At 39.7% G+C, this 21,456-nt stretch overlaps 1 protein-coding gene across 17 annotated transcripts in view; it reads left to right on the top strand.

The window, feature by feature from the left end:
• The window catches only part of REV3L (REV3 like, DNA directed polymerase zeta catalytic subunit), a 178,597-nt gene that overhangs the window by 115,578 nt on the left and 41,563 nt on the right, over window positions 1-21,456 (top strand). For all 17 annotated transcript variants that reach the window (XR_004957532.1, XR_004957531.1, XM_036247699.1 and 14 more), the window contains 2 exons: window positions 7,648-7,763; window positions 12,530-12,648. Coding sequence is in view for 15 of the 17 variants with exons in the window: in XM_036247699.1 (XP_036103592.1) it covers window positions 7,648-7,763; window positions 12,530-12,648 (235 nt within the window). In the remaining 2 variants the exon portion in view is untranslated. The remainder of the gene's footprint in view (window positions 1-7,647; window positions 7,764-12,529; window positions 12,649-21,456) is intronic.

Here is a 21,456-nt window from a genome sequence, read left to right as displayed (position 1 = left end):
GCCCTCACTTCCCACCACCTCCATCATATTAAGGATAGGAAAAGAATATTCTAGTCTCAAGATTGAGGGGTCAGTGAAAAAGAAATACTAGCTTAGCCTCTGGCTTTCCCAGTTGAATTTTAGCAGGATTTTTCTGTGGTGGTGAAATAATGAGGACCTACACTAAACTTACTCATTAAACAGGCTTCTACCTGGAGGCCAGCCACCATTTCAATAAACTTTTTTTTCCCTAAGAAAATGTTTCTGAGTTCTAAACAAGCCAGTTTTGTCTTGTATTTCCAAAAAGCTTTGGAATGCAATCTGTTTATGAATTTAATTTAAAAATAAAATAATTAAGTGGATCTTTTGCATTTTCTCAACAGTATTACTCTGGGTAGCCATGGAATCTCTTATTAAATGCTTCACTTTGCCGGGAACTTAATATTTCTGCCCATTGCCAGCGTTAGCTTTTTAAATGCCTAAATCAGACTAGAGAACACTCGTTTAATCCTGGTGTGTGGATAAAAGCTGTCCTTGAGCATGTTGTTATACTCAGTCCTTTCTATAGCTGAACTCTTGTAAAATTTAGTTGAACTTTATAGTTGAATTCTTGCAAAGCCTATAAAACAGATGATATTCTGCATTAAATATCAAGATGATATTCTGTGCACTCAACATGTGATTGAATCCAAAATAGGTTAATGTAAACCATTTTGAAAATTGGAAAACCAGAAAATGTTTTCAACAAAACAAAATTAAATTATATATCAGAGTATCAAAAATTATACTACTACCCACTACTTAAGGGAGGAAAAAAGGGTGGATTTTTAGTATTTATGGAACTGGTGGCTGGATGGATTCCCATCCATTTGAGTGAGTCTTGCCATTGTCAGTCCTAACTTTTATCTTCTCACAGGGGTTGTCATCAACACGTCAGATGCTTTCATGCCCACACTTATTTCTTCAAGCAGCTTAGCAAAAGGAAAATATAACAGTTTCTGTCACTACTGTTTTGTATGCCAGCACAAATGCAGTAATGTCCCTGGGCTCTGTATGCTTGTCTTCTCCTTGTTAGGTATATTCCCAACAACAAAATTACCTGCCAATGTGGATAATTGTGTCAGTCATTTGCAAGTGTTGTACTTTCTTAAATGTCTATAACATGAGTTATATTAGTCATTTAAAAAAAATCTGGTAAATAAAATAAAACTAGCATTTGGCCCTTACTCTAAAAAGATCATATGATTATTATAAAGAGAAGAAAATGCTTAAATATCAATATTTGAATTCCGTAATGTTCTCTATATTAGTCCAAACAACCCCCTAAAAGCTTATTTCATTCTTACACCCCGTTTGTTGAGTACCTACTCAACACAGGCTTTGTTAAGAGCATAGGCTTTGGAGTCAGCTGGCTCTGTATTTCTGTCGTGAGTAAGTTAAATGTATGACTCGAAGCTTTAGTTTCCTCATCTGTAAATGGGTAATAGATATGAGAATGCACATGATTCTCTTAGCCTGATTAATACTTAAATGTTAACCTTGTGTATAATGTACAGTGCTGGATGCTAAATATAAATTTGATTAAATATAGATGCAGCCCAGCCAGTGTGGCTCAGTGGTTGAGCATCAACCCATGCATCCAAGAGGTCGCCGGTTTGATTCCCAGTCAGGGCACATGCCCAGGTTGTGGGCCAAATCTCCAGTGGGGGGCATGCAGGAGATAGCCAATCGATGTTCTCTCTCTTCGATGTTTCTATCTCTCTCTCTCTCTTCCTCTCTCTCCAAAAATCAATAAGGAAAAAAATATTATAAAAAAGAATTAAAATGAGGACTTCTGTAATAGATCAACAATAAAAATAAAGTTAATAAATAATTTTTAAAAGGTAATTATTGGGTACAACTATATTGGAAAGATACCTCCAAGGGAGTAGTATTGTGAACCAGTGTGCAGTATTTACGATCAGCAAACTGATGTCCAAGATCTAGAAATATTAAGGAGTAGAACTTATAATTTGACTCCAAAGACAATCTGTTTTCCTACTCTGGCTAGGCCTTCCAACTCCCAGTCCACAAAAGTGTTCTCTGCTGTGCCGGTTGCCTTAATCCAGAGCGCTGAGACCTTCCACTTTCTGGTCTATCCTCCTACAGGGGTGTGGTCCCTTTCTTCCTGAACACATTAAAATCACAAGACAGCCTGAACATGTGTTCATTCTGAAGATAAATAGAAAAATATCCACGAGTGAGGATTAAAAAAAACAACAAACCAAATCCTCATTCTATCAGATGATCTGTTCATTTTACTTTGAAGTCAAAGGGTAGTGTGAAGTTTTGATTTGCAACAAATTTTGAGATTACCCATTAACCAATCTAACAGACTTTCTACTCCCTTTCAAATGATTTTTAAAGGAGCCAGGCTTTTTTCTTTGAGTTTACCCTTTAAAAAATATATTCAGTATACCTGAAACCTATGTAATTTTATTAACCAATGTCATCCCAGTACACTCAATAAAAGAAGTATATTTATTTAAGCAGAATGCTCTTTTAGAGTTATGAAATAGCATTTTATTTTATTATATTTATTTAATTTTTATCCTCACCCCAGGACATTTTTTTATTTTTCAGATAGAACGGGAGGGAGAGAGAGGAAGAGGGAGAGAGAGGATTAGAGAGGAAGAGAAACATCGACATGAAAGGGACACGTTGAGTGGCTGCCACCCGCACAATCCAACCAGGGCCAGGGACAAACTGCAACCGAGGTACACGCCCTTAGCGGGAACCAAACCCGGCTCTCTCTGGACCGCAGGCTCTAACCGCTGAGCCAAACTGGCCAGGGCTGGAATAGCATTTTAAATGTTGACTGGATATAATCCTAGAAATTAAACTGGAAGCAAATGAGCAGCAACAAACTGACGCTGCTAATCTCTGGAATGAATAGCAAGAGAGTGAAAGTGCTCTGAACTCAGTATACCTGTTGAAAAGTAGGAAACTGCAGAAATCATTCTGTGTTCCAAAGCACTGAAAATATTACGTAGCATTTATTGCTCTGTTTTTGGATGTACCATGTAAACGTAAAAGATACAAGTCCCCTGCTCCAGCCAAAAGAGTTTATTCTAGAGACAAAGTGAGGGTCCATGCCTGCCTGTTGTCTACCCCTCTTTTGAGTTTTTTTTTTTTTTTTTTTTTTATCCTCACCCGAGGATATTTTTCCATTTTTTATACAGATAGAGTGGGAGGGAGAGAGAGGAAGGGAGAGAGAGTGAGAAACATCGACGTGAAGGGACACATCGAGTGGCTGCCACCCGCACGACCAACCAGGGCCGGGGACAAACTGCAACCGAAATACGTGCCCCTAGCAGGAACCGAACCCGGGTCTCTCCGGACCGCAGGCCGACGCTCTAACCGCTGAGCCAAACTGGCCAGGGCCCTCTTTTGAGTTTGATACGTATCTGAAGAGGAAGGGCAGGGAATCACAATCATCACAGACAGGGGCAGTTGCTGACTGCGTGTCTGCAATCATGCAATCATGCAGTCATCATAGGGCATAGTAACTGCAGCAGCAGTGGATGATAAATATTGTGAACTGTTTCCGCCCAGTTCTTCCAAGGCACTTGCAGTTCGTTAGTTCCATAACCTGCAGTGCTCTTTTGGGCCTGTTTTGGCCCTGCTCTGCTAGCTTCCCTAAAGCACTGCCTTTGTAAGCACGTGGTACTTAAGTCAGTCAGCTGTTACTTCATGTCCACTGTCAGAAATAAAGCTATCTTTTCTTTTTTTTTTAAATCCTCACCCCAAGATACTTTTTCCATTTATTTTCAGTCAGAATGGGAGTGGGGGAGAGAGAGAGACATCGATGTGAGAGACACACATCTACCAGTTGCCCTCCTGCATAACCCTGACCAGGGCTAGGGACCGAATCTCAATCGAGGTATGTGCCCTTGACCGGAATCAAACCTGCATCTCTTTGGTCTGCGGGCCAACACTCTAACCGCTGAGCCAAACCGGCCAGGGTGCTATCTTTGTTTTAAGTCTCCCATCTTTCCCCTTCTTTTTGAACTTCTGTTACCCCAAAATATATACAGGCATACCTCACTTTATTATATCGTACTTTATTGTGCTTCATAGTTGCTGTATTTTTTTACAAATTGAAGGCAAAGATTTCTATTTGCTTACTTTATTGGGATGCTTGCTTTATTGTAGTGATCTGGAACCAAACCTGCAATACCTCAAAGTATGCCTGTAGTTTAACTTGTATGAACCAAAGTTTTTATAATATTTTAAATGTAATAAATTATATAAACATTATATACAAGACATTAAGCAAACACCACCCATCCCCTTAAAAATGTGGAGGGAAGGACAGTTGAGGCTAATGACTAGTGTGGCATGACCAAACAACATACTCTTAGGAAATAATCCTGTAGAGAATTATTGGACCTTTTGACTAGTGACTGTCTTGCTTTGCAGGTGTGTACCACCACTGGGTTTCCAGGGCTTCTCTAAATAAAGTGATTTGAGGTTCCCCTTCTATTAGACATTCTTCTGTTGGGAAACTATTTATTGGGGAGAAGTTGAGTTTCTAATTTACTTAGTCATCTATATCGGAGCTGGTTTTATACTGTGGTCACCTATTTAACTTCATTGTTGGCTCTCTGAGGGCCAGAGGACTCAGCCTGAGTTCTCATTGGAAAACACTGTCTGATATCTCCAGATGTTTGGCACTGTGGCTCCCTGTAGGGAAAGGTGGAGAGGGCAGAAGCTAGGACTGAGGCCAGTTTAGTGAGGTGATGGCTTTAGCTTTCTTAGGCTGCTGCCTGCCACCTTTCAAAAAGGGATCTGTGTCTGGGCTCTAGTGAGGGGAGAGGAACATTTTCCTTCAGTTGGCTGGTCAGAAACAGGTCATCCATAGAAAGAGGCTGTCTCACCATTTACGTGAAGTGGGGAGGGTTAAGTGGAAGGGGAAACTGTAAACTAGTTTGTGTTATTTTTCTTCTTTAATTTTGTTTTTAAATTAAATTTATTGTGACATTGATTAATAAGATTATATAGGTTTTAAGTGTGCATTTCTAGGATACATAATCTGTATATGGTAATGTGTGCCCATTACCCAAAGTCAGATCATCTTCTGTCACCATACATTTTGCCCCATTTACCCTTTTCTTCCCATCCCCCTTCCCTCTGGTAACCATCATACTATTATCTGGTCCTTCACAGCAATGGGGGAGAAAGAGCAAAGTGCATTCAGACAGACCTGGAATGAAATCTTGGCTCTGGAATGGCAGGCTAAACAACAAACTTTGGAATGGCAGGCTAAACAACAAACTTTCTAGACTCAGTTTTCTCCACCACAAAATATAGACAACAGGGTTGCTTTAAGGAATAAATGAAACAGAATGTTTGTAAAGCGCCAGTCCATGGCCTGGCACAGAATAGATAAGTATATGAGAAATGTTAGTCTCCCTCTTTGCCAGGTCTACAGCAGTTTGGGAAAATTAGTGTCTGTACTTTTCTAGTTGTTGAAATAACGTTCCAGAAGAGAAGGAAAAAGCTATAGGCAAAAAGAAGATGAACAAAGTATTATCTAGCAAAAAAGTAAAACAACATAAATGGGGATGATTCATAAACACTATATGACAGTTATAAATTTTTGTTTAGCCCTGGCCCATTTGGTTCAGTGGTTATAGCGTCGGCCTGCGGTCCAGAGAGTCCTGGGTTCAGTTCCCGCTAAGGGCATGTACCTCCGTTGCAGTTTGTCCCCGGCCCTGGTTGGATTGTGCTGGTGGCACTCGATGTGTCCCTTTCATGTCGATGTTTCTCTCTCTCTCTCCCTCCCACTCTATCTGAACAAAAAATAAAGAAAGTGTCCTCGGGTGAGGATAAAAAAACTTTTTGTTTATGTTAACTATGAAGAAAACAAACATGAATCCTCATGAGTAAACACATGCAAAAAAGTAAGAACTATTATTATGACCGACAGAAAATGCACCTGAACAAGGGCTGAAAAGTACGATCTGTCAGGGCAGTGGAATTAAGTGAATTTTTCCTTTCTTAAAATTTGGAATTCCAATAATAGGGCTAGGACACTTAAGGTGTTAAAAAAAGGGGGGGGGGGTGAGCCTAGCTGGTGTGGCTCAGTGGTTGGGTGTCGGCCCGAGCACCAAGAGGTCATCGGTTCGATTCCCGGTCAGGACATATGCCTGGGTTGTGGGCCCAATCCCCTGTCGGGGCATACAGGAGGCAGGCAGCCGATGTTCTCTCTCATTGATGGGCAAACCAGTTCTAAAAATATATCTGGTGATCTGCTCACAATCCAGTGTTAGACCACAGACTTGCAGAGTAGCCATATATAGCTTCCACCAGTAAATTAGTTTGATTCAGTACTGCAGGCATTGGACGATACTTCGGGTGTTAAGTGATGTAGTCTGGACAGGCTGCACGTCCCTCAATTCAGTGACTTTATAAGCAGTTATGTGAAACTCAATTTTATAAATTTTTGTGACCTTTCACTTGTTTTTTTTGGCTTTTATGAACAATTAAGTAATTAGAGTAATTTGGAGCTTCTAATTGAATATCATTATTGTAGTTTTTGCTTTCAGTTTATGACTGTTACCCATTCCTCTTCCCCACACAGTTTTCCATGGTGGTCACCATGGCAAGTTGTAAGAGAAGCCACACCGAGGCCCCTGAGTTGGATGCAGATTGTCAGTTCAGTTTACCAGTGCAACTCTATGACCACAATGAGCACATTTTCTCCTAGTTTCTAATACTTATCTTCCCCACATTAATCTCCTATTACTATTTTAGTCTTCCATTAATCTGAGTCACTTTCCTCTTAAGTTTAGAGAACAAACTTGTCATTACTGAGGCCTTGTTTCATGTATGGACCAAGTTATTACTAAAATTAAGTGAGAGCCCTGGCCGGATTGGCTCAGCAGTTAGAGCATCAGCCTGCAGTCCAGAGAGACCCGGGTTTGGTTCCCACTAAGGGCACGTACCTTGGTTGCAGTTTGTCCCCGGCCCTGGTTGGGTTGTGCAGGTGGCAACTACTCAATGTGTCCCTTTCACATTGATCTCTCTCTCTCTCTCTCTCTCTCTCTCTCGTCTCTCTCACTCCCACTCTGTCTGAACAAAAAATGGAAAAATGTCCTCGGGTAAGGATAAAATAAGTAAATAAAATAAAATTAAGTGAGAAGTGGGAGACATTTTAATTTTCTTTCTCAGCATTAAAACTATTTAAGGACAGCATAGGTCAGAGAGGTGTAGAGGTCAGCAGAATGATTAGGGAAAATCTTTTCAAAACATAGTATCCACACATGCCTTCACACTTCTCCCTGCCCCTACTGCATTATGTTCTCAATCATACCCTCACTCATATATTTCAGCGGTAATTCTTCCCTCCCACCCAATGTCTATCAACTTCTTTCCCAAGTCATATGAAAAAATACACAAAGTAAAAACTGGTACTTTATAAAAGTAGCTTCAGATCAAGAGCTCTAGTTGCCCCATTCCTTCCTGTATAGAAATTCTGTATGTACCACTGTATCATTCCTTCCCATTCGAGAAAAATTATAAAATATAGATTTTTATTTTTATACTTTATATCATGAAGAAATAATTCTTCTGGTTAAAGGTTTAAATGTGTGGTCCATCTTTAATTTTTTTTCATTCCTTTAGGTATGATCCTGATATTCTGCTAGGATATGAGATTCAGATGCATTCCTGGGGTTACCTCTTACAAAGGGCTGCTGCCTTAAGTGTTGACTTATGTCAGATGATCTCTCGGGTGCCAGGTATGTAGCATTGTGAATGTTTTGCAGATCAACTACAGAGCAAATTACAAAGTAAAATCAAGGCAAGATGTTTAAAAGTACTATTGTCCTAGCCTAATTTTTAATATTAAATGTTAAGTTCTAGATATATCATAACTTCATTAGAGAAAATTTTAAAAAATCAAGAAAAATAAAAGAAAAAAATACCCTAATCTCACATACACACACACACACCATTTTTTTTCCTTTTAGTTATTTTTCATATACATATATAGGTTTTTATTTTTATATACACTATAACTTTAATCATACATATATCCCATTTTCATTATGCTTCCTTCATTCAACATTTTATCGTATTCTTCCATATTATGAGATAGTTTTCATAATCATTATGAAGAACAACTTTTTTTTTTTTAATCCTGACCTGAGAAGATATTTTCATTGATTTTTTTGAGAGAGAGAGAAATATCGATCAGTTGCCTCCTGTACCCGCCCTGGCTGGGGTTTGAACCCACAACCTAGTTATGTGCCCTGACCAGGAATTGAACCTGCAACCTTTGGTGCATGGGACAATGTTCCAACCAACTGAGTCACCTGGTCAGGGCAAAACATAACTTTTTTTTTTACTTGATGTACCATAATTTTATTTGTTTGGTTCTGTGTTTTAGGTTGCTCCCTAAAAAGTCTGATTCTGATTAAACAGGAGGGCAATAATGAGAGTCATATCAAAACTAGTTATAGCCCTGGCCGGTTTGGCTCAGCGGTTAGAGCGTCGGCCTGCGGTCCAGAGAGACCCGGGTTCGGTTCCCGCTAGGGGCATGTACCTCGGTTGCAGTTTGTCCCCGGCCCTGGTTGGTCGTGCGGGTGGCAGCCACTCGATGTGTCCCTTTCACATCGATGTTTCTCTCTCTCTCTCTTCCTCTCTCTCCCTCCCACTCTGTCTGTACAAAAAATGGAAAAATGTCCTCGGGTGAGGATTAAAAAAAAACAAACAAACAAACAAAAAAAACTAGTTATAAAAGGGAAAAGTTGAAGCTAAAAGATTCAAGGACAGGCCTAGCTGGTGTGGCTCAGTTGTTGAGCATTGACCTATGCACCAAGAGGTTGCTGGTTTGATTCCCAGTCAGGTCACATGCCTGATTGTGGCTTAATCCCTGGTAGGGGTCATGCAGGAGGCAGCTGATCTGTTGATGCTTCTCTCTCTCATCGATGTTTCTATTTCTCCCTTCCTCTCTCTAAAAAAAAAAAAAAACATTAAAAGATTCAAGGACTGCCCTGGCCAGTTTGGCTCAGCGGTTAGAGTGTCAGCCCCATGGACCAGTGTCCCGGGTTCGGTTCCTGCTAAGGGCATGTGCCTTGGCTGCAGTTTGTCCCCAGCCCCAGTTGGGGTAGTGTGGGTGGCAGCCATTCGATGTGTCTCTCTCACATCGATGTTTCTCCCTCTCCCTCCCTCCTTCTCTCTCTCCTTCCCACTCTATCTGAAGATAAATGCAAAAGTGTCCTTGGGTAAGGATTAAAAAAAAAAAGATTCAAGGACAGTAAATATTTTTGAGCTTTGCAAAAAGCTTTGAAATAAAAAGGCAGAGATACTTTTAGTTTTTCATTGCATGAATTATTTTGTAGCTTCTGTATCAAGTAATAGGAATAGTGGTGTATACATTTTTTTCAACATTTCATTTGGGATAGGTTTTAGGAGAGGAAGCATGAGTGCCCAGGTGCCCTTATTAATTAGGTTAGTTGTAACAGGTAAGACATGGCTTCAGATTAGAAGAGTGAATGAAAGCCTGTGTTCCTTTGTTTTTTATTTAATCCTCACCCAAGGATGTTTTTCCATTTATCGTCAGATAGAGTGGGAGGGAGGGAGGGAGAGAGAGAGAGAGAGAGAGAGAGAAACATCAATGTAAGAGAGAGACATCAGTTGGTTGCTTCCTGCATTACCCTTACCAAGGCTAGGGAACAAACCACAACAGAGCTATGTGCTCTTGACCAGAACCGAACCCGCGACTCTTTGGTCCACAGCTGACGCTGTCACTGCTGAGCCAAACTGGCCAGGGCTGAAAGTTTGTGTTCTTTTAAAATCACTGCTGAGCCCTGGCCGGTTTGGCTCAGCGGTTAGAGCATCAGCCTGCAGACCAGAGAGTCCCGAGTTCGGTTCTTGCCAAGGGCACATACTTCAGTTGCAGTTTGTCTCCGGCCCCGGTTGGGGTCGTGTGGGTGGTAACCACTCAATGTGTCTCTCTTACATTGATGTTTCTCTCTCTCTCTCTTCCTCCCTCCTTCCCACTCTTATCTGATGATAAAAGCAAAAATGTCGAATGAGGATGAAAAATAATAATAATAAAATAAAATCACTGCTGAGCCCTGGCCAGTTTGGCTCAGCCAATATAGCGTCAGCCCGAAGACCAATGAGTCGTGGTTTTGATTCTGGCCAAGGGGCACATACCTCAGTTGTGGTTTGTCCCCGGCTCTGGTCAGGGTTGTGTGGGAGGCAACCAGTCGATGTATCCCCTCTCACGTTGATGTTTCTCTCTCTCTCTCCCTCTCCCACTCCATCTGAAGATAAATAGAAGAATATCCTCGGGTGAGGATTAAAATAAATAAATAAAATCACTGCTGAAACCATTTTTATGAGGCCACATGGTACAATGGAAAGGGCCTAATGAGGGAGGCAGGATAGTAAAGAATATAGATTCTGGAGAAAGACTGCATGAGTCAAAATCCTGACTATACTGCTGACTAAATATGTGATGTCAAGCAAGTTTCTTAACCTATCATAACTCAGTTTGCTCACCTGTAAAACGAGGATGATAATAGAATTTATCTCAGGGCAACTGTGAAGTACTTAAAACATGAGAATGTAGTAAAACATTATATAAGTGTTTGTTAAATGAAAAAAAAAAAAAAGCTTTCAAACATTATGTCTTTAAAATGGAAGAAGACCTGGCCATTGTGGTTCAGTGGATAGAGCGTCAGCCTGAGCACCGAAGGATCTCTGGTTTGATTCCCCGTCAAGGCTCCTGGGTAGCAGGTTCAGTCCCTGGCCTTGGTCAGGTTGTGCAGGAGGCAACCAATCAATGTGTCTCTCACATCAATGTTTCTTTCTCTCTCTGTCTCTCTCTTCCTCCCTCCCTCCCCCTCCCCCCACTCTCTGTAAAATTCAGTGAAAAAAATATCCTCCGGTGAGGATTAACAAAAAAAGAAAGAGAGTGGAGAAGTATGTGTACATGGTCTTTGGAATTAGTTAACCCTGGTGTAGCATACTGGTTCTGTTACTCCATGACCTAGGGCAAGATAAAACATTTCTGAGTCCAATTCGCTACCATGCAAAATAAAAATTATACTATTTAGAAGTATTATACTAACATAATAAAGTTGTATTAAAATAAAATAATGTTAGTAAAGTTCTTAGAACATAATAGCCTTTCACTATATGGTAAATATATTTATTATTCCAGAACCGCTAATCAACAACATGTGTATATGCCCAGTGTTGTATAAGAGAAATACATTGTAATTTCTATTCTAGTAAAATCATCACTTAAGAAACTAGACTCAGAACTCAATTTGCTATAAGAGGAACTCTTCATCTCCATATATAGTTAAGAGAATTTCATCCTGAATATGAACATCATTAATTGGTGTCAACAAATTTTCAGAGAATTGTATGGATTAAAAACTACCTTTTTATTTTTTTCAAAAAATGACTGGTTTAACAATAGACATCTCCCATTCTATAGCACCAAACAAATGCTGTAGCCTTAGGTATTCATAAAAATAGCATCAGAAATTACCAAATGTGCCCTGGCCGGTTTGGCTCAGCGGTTAGAGCGTCGGCCTGCGGTCCTGAGAGACCCGGGTTCGGTTCCCGCTAGGGGCGCGTACCTCGGTTGCAGTTTGTCCCCGGCCCTGGTCGGTTGTGCAGGTGGCAGCCACTCGATGTGTTCCTTTCACATCGATGTTTCTCTCTCTCTCTCTCTGTTCCTCTCTCTCCCTGCCACTCTACCTGAACAAAAAATGGAAAAATGTCCTCGGGTGAGGGAAAAGAAAAAAAAAAAGAAATTACCAAATGTAAAGAGAAAAGGATTTATTTTTAAAATGTGTGTATGTATTAAAATATATATAGTTTTTAAGTATATTTATTTCTCCTGGCTGGTGTGGCTCACTGGTCGAGTGTCAACCCATGTACCAATAGGTCACCAGTTCGAGTCCCAGCCAGGGCACATGCCCAGGTTGTGGGCCCAATCCCCAGTCAGGGGCATGCAGGGGGTGGCCAGTCGATGTTCTCTCTCATTGATGTTTTGATCTCTCTCTCCTTCTCTCTTCCTCTCTCTCTAAAATCAATAGAGAGCCTGACCAGTGTGCTCAGTGGTTGAATGTCGACCTGTGCACCAAGAGGTCCCCAGTTCAGTTCCCAGTCAGGGCACATGCCCAGGTTCTGGGCCCAATCCCCATGGGGGGCATGTAAGAGGCAGCTAGTCAATGTTCTCTCTCATTGATGTTTCTAGCTCTCTCTCCCTCTCCCTTCTTCTCTCTCTAAAAAATCAACTAAGAAGAAAAAATATTCAAATAAATAAATACATTTATTTCACAAAATTCTTTTATAACTTAAAGAGGAAAGAAAATTTATTTTATTAGTTAAAATAATGATCTCTAAATCTAAACAAAATAGATTGTGAATTATATTTTACTTAAATCTTCATATGTAATTTTTATTCTCATTTTCTTTGACAATTTGCTTGGAGATTTGGATTTTATGAGTCCTGACATAGTCTTCATTTCTACAGATGACAAGATTGAGAACAGATTTGCAGCTGAGAGAGACGACTATGGATCAGATACAATGAGCGAGATAAATATTGTTGGCCGGATTACACTAAATCTTTGGAGAATCATGAGAAATGAGGTGACATGCTTTAGCTAAAATGTTGTATGGAAATAAGAGATTAGCTCAATATAACGATTTTAATCACTATAGAGTATTTGTGTAACTTACTATATAACACATGTGTCTTTGTGAATTATTTGTATTATACTTAAGTTACAAAAATAACTACTTTTTAAAATACAGAGCTGTACAAGTATTTAACTTTAATGATATTGATGAATTTTAATTTTTTTATTTGTGTGTAAGGTAGCAGTAGCTAGAAAATCTATAGGTATCATAAAATAATATCTTGACTGTTGTATAATTTAATCATTTCTTTTTTTTTTTTTAATCTTTATTGTTGAATGTAAAATGTATTACAGATGTTGCACATTTTTCCCCCATTGACCCCCTACTCCCCACTCCCGCCCCCCTCCCGCCTTTTCCCATACTATTGTCTGTGTCCATTGGTTATGCATAGAAGTTCTTTGATTTATTTCTTCCCACCCTCCAACCCCCAACCCCTTTCCCTTTGAGGTTTGTCAGTCTAGCAACCAATTTGTACTTCTTAATCCCTTCACCTTTTTCACCCATTCCCCCAACCCCCCTCCCATCTGGCAAAGAACAAAATGTTCTCTGTATCTATGAGAATGTTTCTGTTCTACCTGTTCATTTTGTTTGTAGATTCCATTGTTGATAGATATGTATTCATTGCCATTTTGTTTGTTCATATATTTTATCTTTTTCTTCAAAAAGACCCTTCATCATTTCATATAATAACGGTTTGGTGGTGATGAGCTCCTATAACTTTTTCTTGTCTAGGAAACTCTTTATATGGCCATCAATTCTAAATGACAGCTTTGCAGGATAGAGTCCTCTTGGTTGTAGGTTCTTGCTTTTCATCACTCTGAATATTTCTTGCCACTCCCTTCTGGCCTGCAAAGTTTCTTTTGAGAAATCAGCTGACAGCCTAATGGGAACTCCCTTGTAGGTAACTAGCTGCCTTTCTCTTGCTGCTTTTAAGATTCTCTCTTTGTCTTGAACCTTTTGCATTTTGATGATGATGTGTCTTGGTGTGGGCCTCTTGGGGTTCATCTTGTTTGGGACTCTCTGTGCTTCCTGAACTTGTATGTCTGTTTCCTTCACCAAGTTAGGAAAGTTTTCTGCCATTATTGTTCCAAACAGGTTTTCAATTTCTTGTTCTCACTCTTCTTCTGGCACCCCCGAGATGCGAATGTTGGCACGCTTGAAGTTGTCCCAGAGGCTCCTTACACTATCCTCATTTTTTTGGATTCTTTTTTCTTTCTGCTGTTCTGATTGGGCATTTTTTGCTTCCTTATATTCCAAATCGATGGTTTGCTTCTTGGATTTACGTACTCAAGTATTGAAGCTGTATAAATTATTCTTTATTTCAGTTAATGCCTTCTTCAATTCTGACTATGCATCCATAATTTCTGACTGGTCCTTTTTTATGCTCTTGAGGCCCTCACTAAGTTCATTGAGCATCCTTCTAAGCAGTATTTTGAACTCAGCATCTGTTAGGTTGCTTATCTCCATTTCTATTAGTTCTTTTCTTGGGGTTCTGTTCTGTTCTTTCATTTGGGACCTGTTTCTTTGTTTCCTCATTTTGGCTGCCTCCCTGTGTGTGTTTCTGTGTATTACTTAATGAGAGGTATGGGGCTAGCTGAGACCAGATGCTGGTCGTTTGAAAGAATTTAGGAAAAACCTGAAGCAGGATCCAAGGCAGGCCAATCCTATGGTTAAGCAAGTGGCAACAACTTGGGTGGGCCTGAAAGTTGGGTGGGGCGGGGCAGGGCAGGGCTACCAGTGTGAGCCAGGTTGCTGGAGTCCCAGATACGGCGGCTGTCTGCCGCTCCAAGGAAGGGCTCACCAATGGAACAAAGGCCTCTGACAGCACGTTTGTCCCAGAGAAAGCCCCCTCTCCAGCCCTCGCTCCAGTGCCAAACAGCTCAGTTCTTCCCTGTATGTCTCTGATGCCCCTCGAGCTGCCTCCCCCCCAAGCTTAGAGGGAGAGAGTCCGATAAGTCCATGCGCGGGCCCTTTATGGAGCTGCCTGGGGCTCCAACCGCTTCAGCTTCCCTGAGCCTCAGTTCCTGCTGGTTTTTCCAGCCAGAAGTTATGGGGACTTCTCTTCCTGGCACTGGAACCCTGAGCGGGGCACCTGGTGTGGGACAGGGATCCCTCAGTCCTCAGGAAGGACCTTCCCAGGCGAGGTGTCCTCCTGATTTTTATTCACCACGCTTGGGTGTGGGACCAGCCCATCTCGCCACCGGCCCTTGTGCTTCCGCCCCTCCTACCAGTCTGGATGTGGCTGCTGCTTTAATTCCGTAGTTGTAGGACTTCCATTCAGCTTGATTTCAGGCGGTTTTGAATGATGGTTGTTCTGTAGTTTAATTGTAACTTTGATGTGGTTGTGGGAGGACGCGATACTGCATTTACCTACGCCGCCATCTTGACCGGAAGTTAATTTTATCATTTCTTGCACTTAAATCATTTTTGCACTTAAGACCAGATGAATTTAGTTGACCTTTTTCATTTATTACAATAAGAAAAATTTAGTTTAGCCATAGGAAGGAACTATTTGAACTAAAGATATTTAAAAATAGGGTCAGACTAATAAGGTAAATTGGAAAGATAATACTTGGAAATAGTTTATTGCAACACCTAATTGAGGCTTTGGGGGAGCCCAGGTAAGGATTTTTGGTAGCTTGGATTTCCACAACTGCCTCATTAATTTGTAATCATTCAGAGAAATAATTTTCACCAAAAAAGTAAGATCATGGGTTCCTAGATTATATAACATCCTTGAAGAGTTGCTCGATTTCTCTTACTGAAATGTAAAAACAATACCTAATGCAAATTGGTCTATTCTCAGATTTGGACTTTAGATAATATCAGATAAAATGTTTATATTTAAAAGAAAGCTCTATTCTTCAATTACTCCTTCTCTTTGAAACTTTCTGTTTATAGATTTTCTGTTACTCACTTATTATTCACTATGATTATGATCATCCTGGCTTTTCTAGATTTAGGTAATATGTTTGACTTTCCAAGCATGCCCTCTGTAACTCTTGGGCATTATCACAGTAATTCTTTCAGATAAGGAAATACATCCTTTATATTAAATTCACGTGTTCCCATTTTTCTTTTTTATTTCCTCTTTGTACCATGAACCTAAAGTTTGATGCTCACATTTCATTTAATTTGAAAATGTGTAATATATGTATCTGCTTAAGGATAATTTTTTTCTGTTTTCTTTTTTTTTTGTTCAGACAGAGTAGGAGGGAGATAGGAAGAGAGAGAAACATCGACGTGAAAGGGACACATCAAGAGGCTGCCACCCGCGCAACCCAACCAGGGCCGGGGACAAACTGCAACCGAGGTACGCGCCCTTAGCGGGAACCAAATCCAGGTCTCTCTGGACCGTAGGCCAACAGTCTAACACTGAGCAAAACCGGCCAGAGCTGTTTTCTTCTTAAAATATTATGAGAGCCCTGGCCAGTTTTGCTCAGTGGTTGGAGCATTGGCCTGTGGACCAGAGAGTCCCGGGTTCGGTTCCTACTAGGGGCACGGACCAAAAAAAAAAAAAATTATGACAGCACAAGAATCCCCAATGACTTCAAAATAATTTCTAGTGACATAGCAGAGATTATGAAAGGTACAGAAACTGTGGTGTATTTGGTTTGTATATTCCATTATATGTTTCAAACTATAGTTTCTAATACTGTCTGGGATGAACACATAACTATATAAACACAAAATCAAATTACTGAATCTTAGTTTCAGGAGTCTTTCATTCATGAAGATCCAAAAGACAGCTGTAGCAATTATCTATTATTCCTTTAAAGTAAAAAATTAGAGAGTAAATATTATTTGAAGTTAAGGGCTTTCTTTAGTCCTTACTGAAAATTCAGGGTCAAAGTCTTTAATTCTAGGCTGAATATATAGCATGTCTGATCTTTATTTGAATATGGGCGTCAACTGTGAGAAAGTTATGAGTTGATAATTTATACTCTCTTCCCCCTTTCTAGACAGGCCAGTAAATTAGATTGTCACTTCTTTTTTTTTTTAACTAACCCAAAGTACTCCTGGCAATTTGGAAATTTCCATGAAATTCTGAATGAACCTGTGGGAAGTACTATCTTGTATCTCAAGTTGTTCTGGAACTGTAAGGGTTATGACTTTGGACAGAAGCTGGGCCTGAGAATTTTCTTTATACTAGAGGATCTCAAAATGTTTTTTTCTGGATTTAAGCAGTTCCAGAGGCTCTTTCTTTTTATATATATATTTCTTATATCTGCATCTCCCTTATGACCCTTAGCAGTTTCAAACTTCTGTTACTGTTGTTGTTGTTTTTTTAATCTTTATAGTTTGTTTTTACAATATACTTTTTATTAAAAATCGTTTATATATACCCTGACTGGTGTGGCTCAGTTGGTTGAGCATAGTCCAATGCATGGAAAGATCACTGGTTTGATTCCCAGTAAGGGCATATGCCCAGGTTGCAGGCTCAATTCCCAGTCAGGTTGTGTGGGGAGGAAGCAGATCGATCTTTCTCTCTCACATCGATGTTTCTCTCTTTCTCTTCCTCTCTCAAATCAATTTTAAAACATTTTAAAAAATAAAAATCATTTATATCCACTCTACAAAAGTAAATACAAAAGAGTATATAAAAACAAAAGTGGCCCTGGCTGATTTTGCTCAGCGGTTAGAGCAGTGGCCTGCAGACCAAAGGGTCTCAGGTTCGATTCCCAGTCAAGGACATGTACCTGGGTTGCAGGTTCAATTCCCGGCCCCATTCAAGGGTATGCAGGAGGCAACCAATCAATGTGTCTCTCGCATCGATGTTTCTCTCTTGCTCTCCCTCCTTCCCTTTCCACCTGAAAATCAATGGAAAAATATCCTCAGCTGAGGATTAACCAAAAAAGTGAAATCCCTGTTCTTTCTACGACATCTACTCAGTAGTTGCACCCCCCACCCCCACCCCTTAATATAGTTTACAGTTGAATGGACATTTTTTTTTCTATGCCTAGTTTGGCTTTTAAAAAATTGTTTGTTTTTTAATATGCTAGTTTTTCCTCTCTTGCTAACTTTAACATAGAAGTACTGCTCTTCCCTCTGGACTTTGAGTCCTCAGTAACGAACACAGCAACTATTACATAGTGCTCATGATACATTTGTTGACTGCTTGAATGAAAAAATAAATTACTCTGCCCTAGAAAATTATATTTAGAGGCCTTCTGGATATCAGCTTAATCTAGGCCTTTTAAGAATTTGACAAGTAGGTTAGAAACAGATGTGATTCGGTTCAACAAATATTAAGTGCCATTTCTAATGCATAAATTTGGGCCTGGGTTTAGATCAAGTAAGAATATTTGACCCTGGCCGGTTTGGCTCAGTGGTTAGAGTGTCAGCCCGAGGACCAAAGGGTCTCGGGTTTGATTCCCAGTCAAGGGCACACACCTGGGCTGCAGATTCCATCCCCAGCCCTGGTCAGGGTTGTGCGGGAGGCAGCCAATCAATGTGTCTCTCTCACATCGATGTTTCTCTCTCTCTCTCCCTCCCCCACTTCCACTCTCTAAAAATCAGTGGAAAAATATCCTCAGGTGAGGATTAACAACAGCAAAAAAGAGTATAGATGGTTCCTCTATTTTAATAGAGAGGCAGATTATATGGATGCAGATGCTGGAAAGTAAATAGATGTGGCGATGAGAATCTGTGGAAGTTCTGTTATGATTGTTTCAATTTTCTTGGTGAAATAGGAATCACTTTTCTCAGCTGAGAGTAAGTGTAGTGGAGGAATTTTTTTGGATTTGAGAAAAGAAGAAGAGCATGAAATAGTTATCTAGGAGAATTTGAGAGTAGATAATTAAAAACTAATATAAAAAACTAGGCAGCATTGAGAGCCCATTTGAGATTTGCATCAGGAAATTAAAGTAAGAACTGCCAGCTATGTTCAGATTCACAGATATAATGTGCAAAATAATAGAGGGTTAGATTTGACTATAACTCACAAGCAAAGGGTGATGGATTTGTTATAATTTAATAGTTAATCAATTAATTATAAATGAAGCATGAGAGGGCAAAGAACTGAATGGTATGTGCAATTGTGATTATAATGATTGACTGGATCCCTGGCCGGTTTGGCTCAGCAGTTAGAGTGTCAGCCTGCGGACCAGAGAGTCCTGGGTTCAGTTCCTGCTAAGGGCACGTACCTCGGTTGCAGTTCATCCCCAGCCCTGTTTGGGATCACGTGGGTGGCAACCAGTCAGTGTGTCTCTCTCACATCAGTGTTTCTCTCTCTCTCCCTCCTTCTCTCCCTCTTGCTCTAGCTGAAAATAAATGCAAAAATGTCCTCAGGTGAGGATAAAAAAAAAATGATTGACTGGAATTTGAGCTAGATATATAAGGAGCAAAGAGAGATCAGGACATTAGAGGGAGTAGGAAAGGGAGGTCAGAGAATGGAATGCATGAGGTTATGGAGGGGTACCATTATTGGTAATAATAGATCTTGGAGTATGATTGTGGGAGCAGGTGGCTAAGGTGGGATGGAGGCAGTAACATCAGTTTACCTGAGATTTATCTCTCTGGTAGCAGTGTAGAAGGGGACAAGGCCAGAGGTAGGAAACCAGAGAGAAGATTATTGGGGCACCTCAAATGAAAGTTGGCAGTGATGTAGGGATTCAAAAAACGATTTAGCCCTGGCCAGTGTGGCTCTGTTGGTTGGAGCATTATCCCGTACACCGAAAGGTAGGCATTAGATTCCCAGTTAGAGCTCATGCCAGAGTTATGGGCTTTAATACTCAGTCGGGGTACATACAGGAGGCAACTGATTGATGGTTCTCTCTCACATCAATCTCTCTCTCTCTCCCCTCTCTAAAATCATTATGAAGCATATCCCCGGGTGAGGGGAAAAACAAAAAACAATTTAGTGAGTAAATCCACAAAAGCTGGATGTACAAAGATGAAGAAGTAGTATCAAAAATGATTATCATGGGTTCTGGCATAGATGGTTTAAGATCATGTTTAGATGGGAAAATGATGATTTAAGAATATAGAGCATGAGTTATCAGTCAGATATTTATGTTACAATACCCAACAGGGATTTAAAAAGGAAAGTCCCAAATATGGGGTAGAGATCTGGATCAGAGATACAGCCTTGGAAGTCACAATCTGGTTCTAATATTCCTGTTATCAATTTAGTCTATCAGTAAGCAAGCATGTTATATGCTTTTAAAGATTAAGACAATGTAATGGGCAGTGAAGATTATGTAAAGAGGTAAAGTAATATCCTCCCTTGTATTCTTATGTTTTGTCGTTTATAAGACACTTTTACAGACTTGTCATTTTTAAATTTTGATACAAACTTGTAGGGTATGTAGGCATCAAAATAGTATGGTATTATTCCGAATGAGGTAACTAAAGTTCACAGTGGTTAAGTAACTTGTCTATAAAGCCTCATAGCTAGTAAGGGGTCAAAACTTATGTTCATTGTGGGCATGCTCTGTGCTCAGAGAGCTTTTGTACTTTTATATTTTATGTATATATAAAACATAAGTTAGTTGAGGACAAAGAGCATGTTCGCAATGTGTGTGTGTGTGTGTATCGCGTACATATGGATTCAGTAGGGCATCTATCATTGGTTCTATAGGCACATATAAGACCCAAATGAGACATAAATGGTATGTGCATTTGGAGGAAAGAAAGATAACTGTTTAATTGTGGTGGGGAGTGAGGAGAGAGTGAACAGGGGTACAAAGGGTACAGAGGAAGCATCTGTAACAGAATACCACGCAGCAATGAAAAAGAATGAAATACTGTTCAGTGTGCTATACTGAACAACATACATGAATCTCAGACATAATATTGAGCAAAGAAACCAGATAAATAACAGTAATATTAAATGGTTCCATTTAGATGACATTTAAAAATAGGAAAGACTAATATATAGTGGTTAACTTTGGTAAGTATTGACTGGGAAAGGGTACAAGGGAGCCTTCCAGTGTCCCAGAAATTTTCTGTATCTTCATATGAGTGGAAGTGACATGGGTGTATACATACAAAAAAATTCGTGAGTTGTTCACTTTAAATTTGTATACATTTCTTTATGTAATGTATTTGTCAACCAAAACATTTTTTTAAATTGAAGAATCCAGGGAAATGAGGAACAACTGTGGGAATACGGTGATGGAGGACATAGGCTACAGGTGCTTAATTATGGCCTCCCTCCATTTTTTTTCTTTCATCTTTATTTTCTTTGTTCCCCTGCACTAATTCTGACTGCCTCTCCTGGTTCTGAGTAAGTTTGTTTCTGAAGTGATTAATCATTGTGTTTTGAACATTGACTCTGTGAATGGAAAAGTGTAGCCATACCTCTCTCAGCCCATTCCTTTATAACTAAAAAAGAAATGGACAAGCACTGAACACTTTCTTCATTTATACCAACCTCACTGTGATCTACAAAGTACATTTGCCCAGTGTTTAAATTACTCAGATTTCTGCCTAAATCACATTAGAGTAAATCACTCTTTGAAGATTAGAACATTCTGAAAATGAATTATCTTAATTTTACAGTTCTTGTTTCCTTTAATTTTATCATAACATATTATAGCTTTGCATTTTTATGCTTCTGTGACACAAGAAGATTCAATGTAGAGTGAATGTTATATAAGTTTATAATATGTTTAGTCTTAATCTAATTTATCAAATTGTTCCATTTTAGTATTATCACCCCAGAACATAGGTTTGTCATTTGCCTCAGATATTGGGGATGAATTTCTAAGATTTTATTTAAGTTTAGTTTGAGGTCATGAAATCCCCTGGTTA

Source organism: Molossus molossus, unplaced genomic scaffold (genome assembly GCF_014108415.1).
Source record: "Molossus molossus isolate mMolMol1 unplaced genomic scaffold, mMolMol1.p scaffold_m16_p_8, whole genome shotgun sequence".
In the NCBI taxonomy this organism is placed as follows: domain Eukaryota; kingdom Metazoa; phylum Chordata; class Mammalia; order Chiroptera; family Molossidae; genus Molossus; species Molossus molossus.
This window is presented reverse-complemented; position numbering and strand designations above follow the sequence as displayed.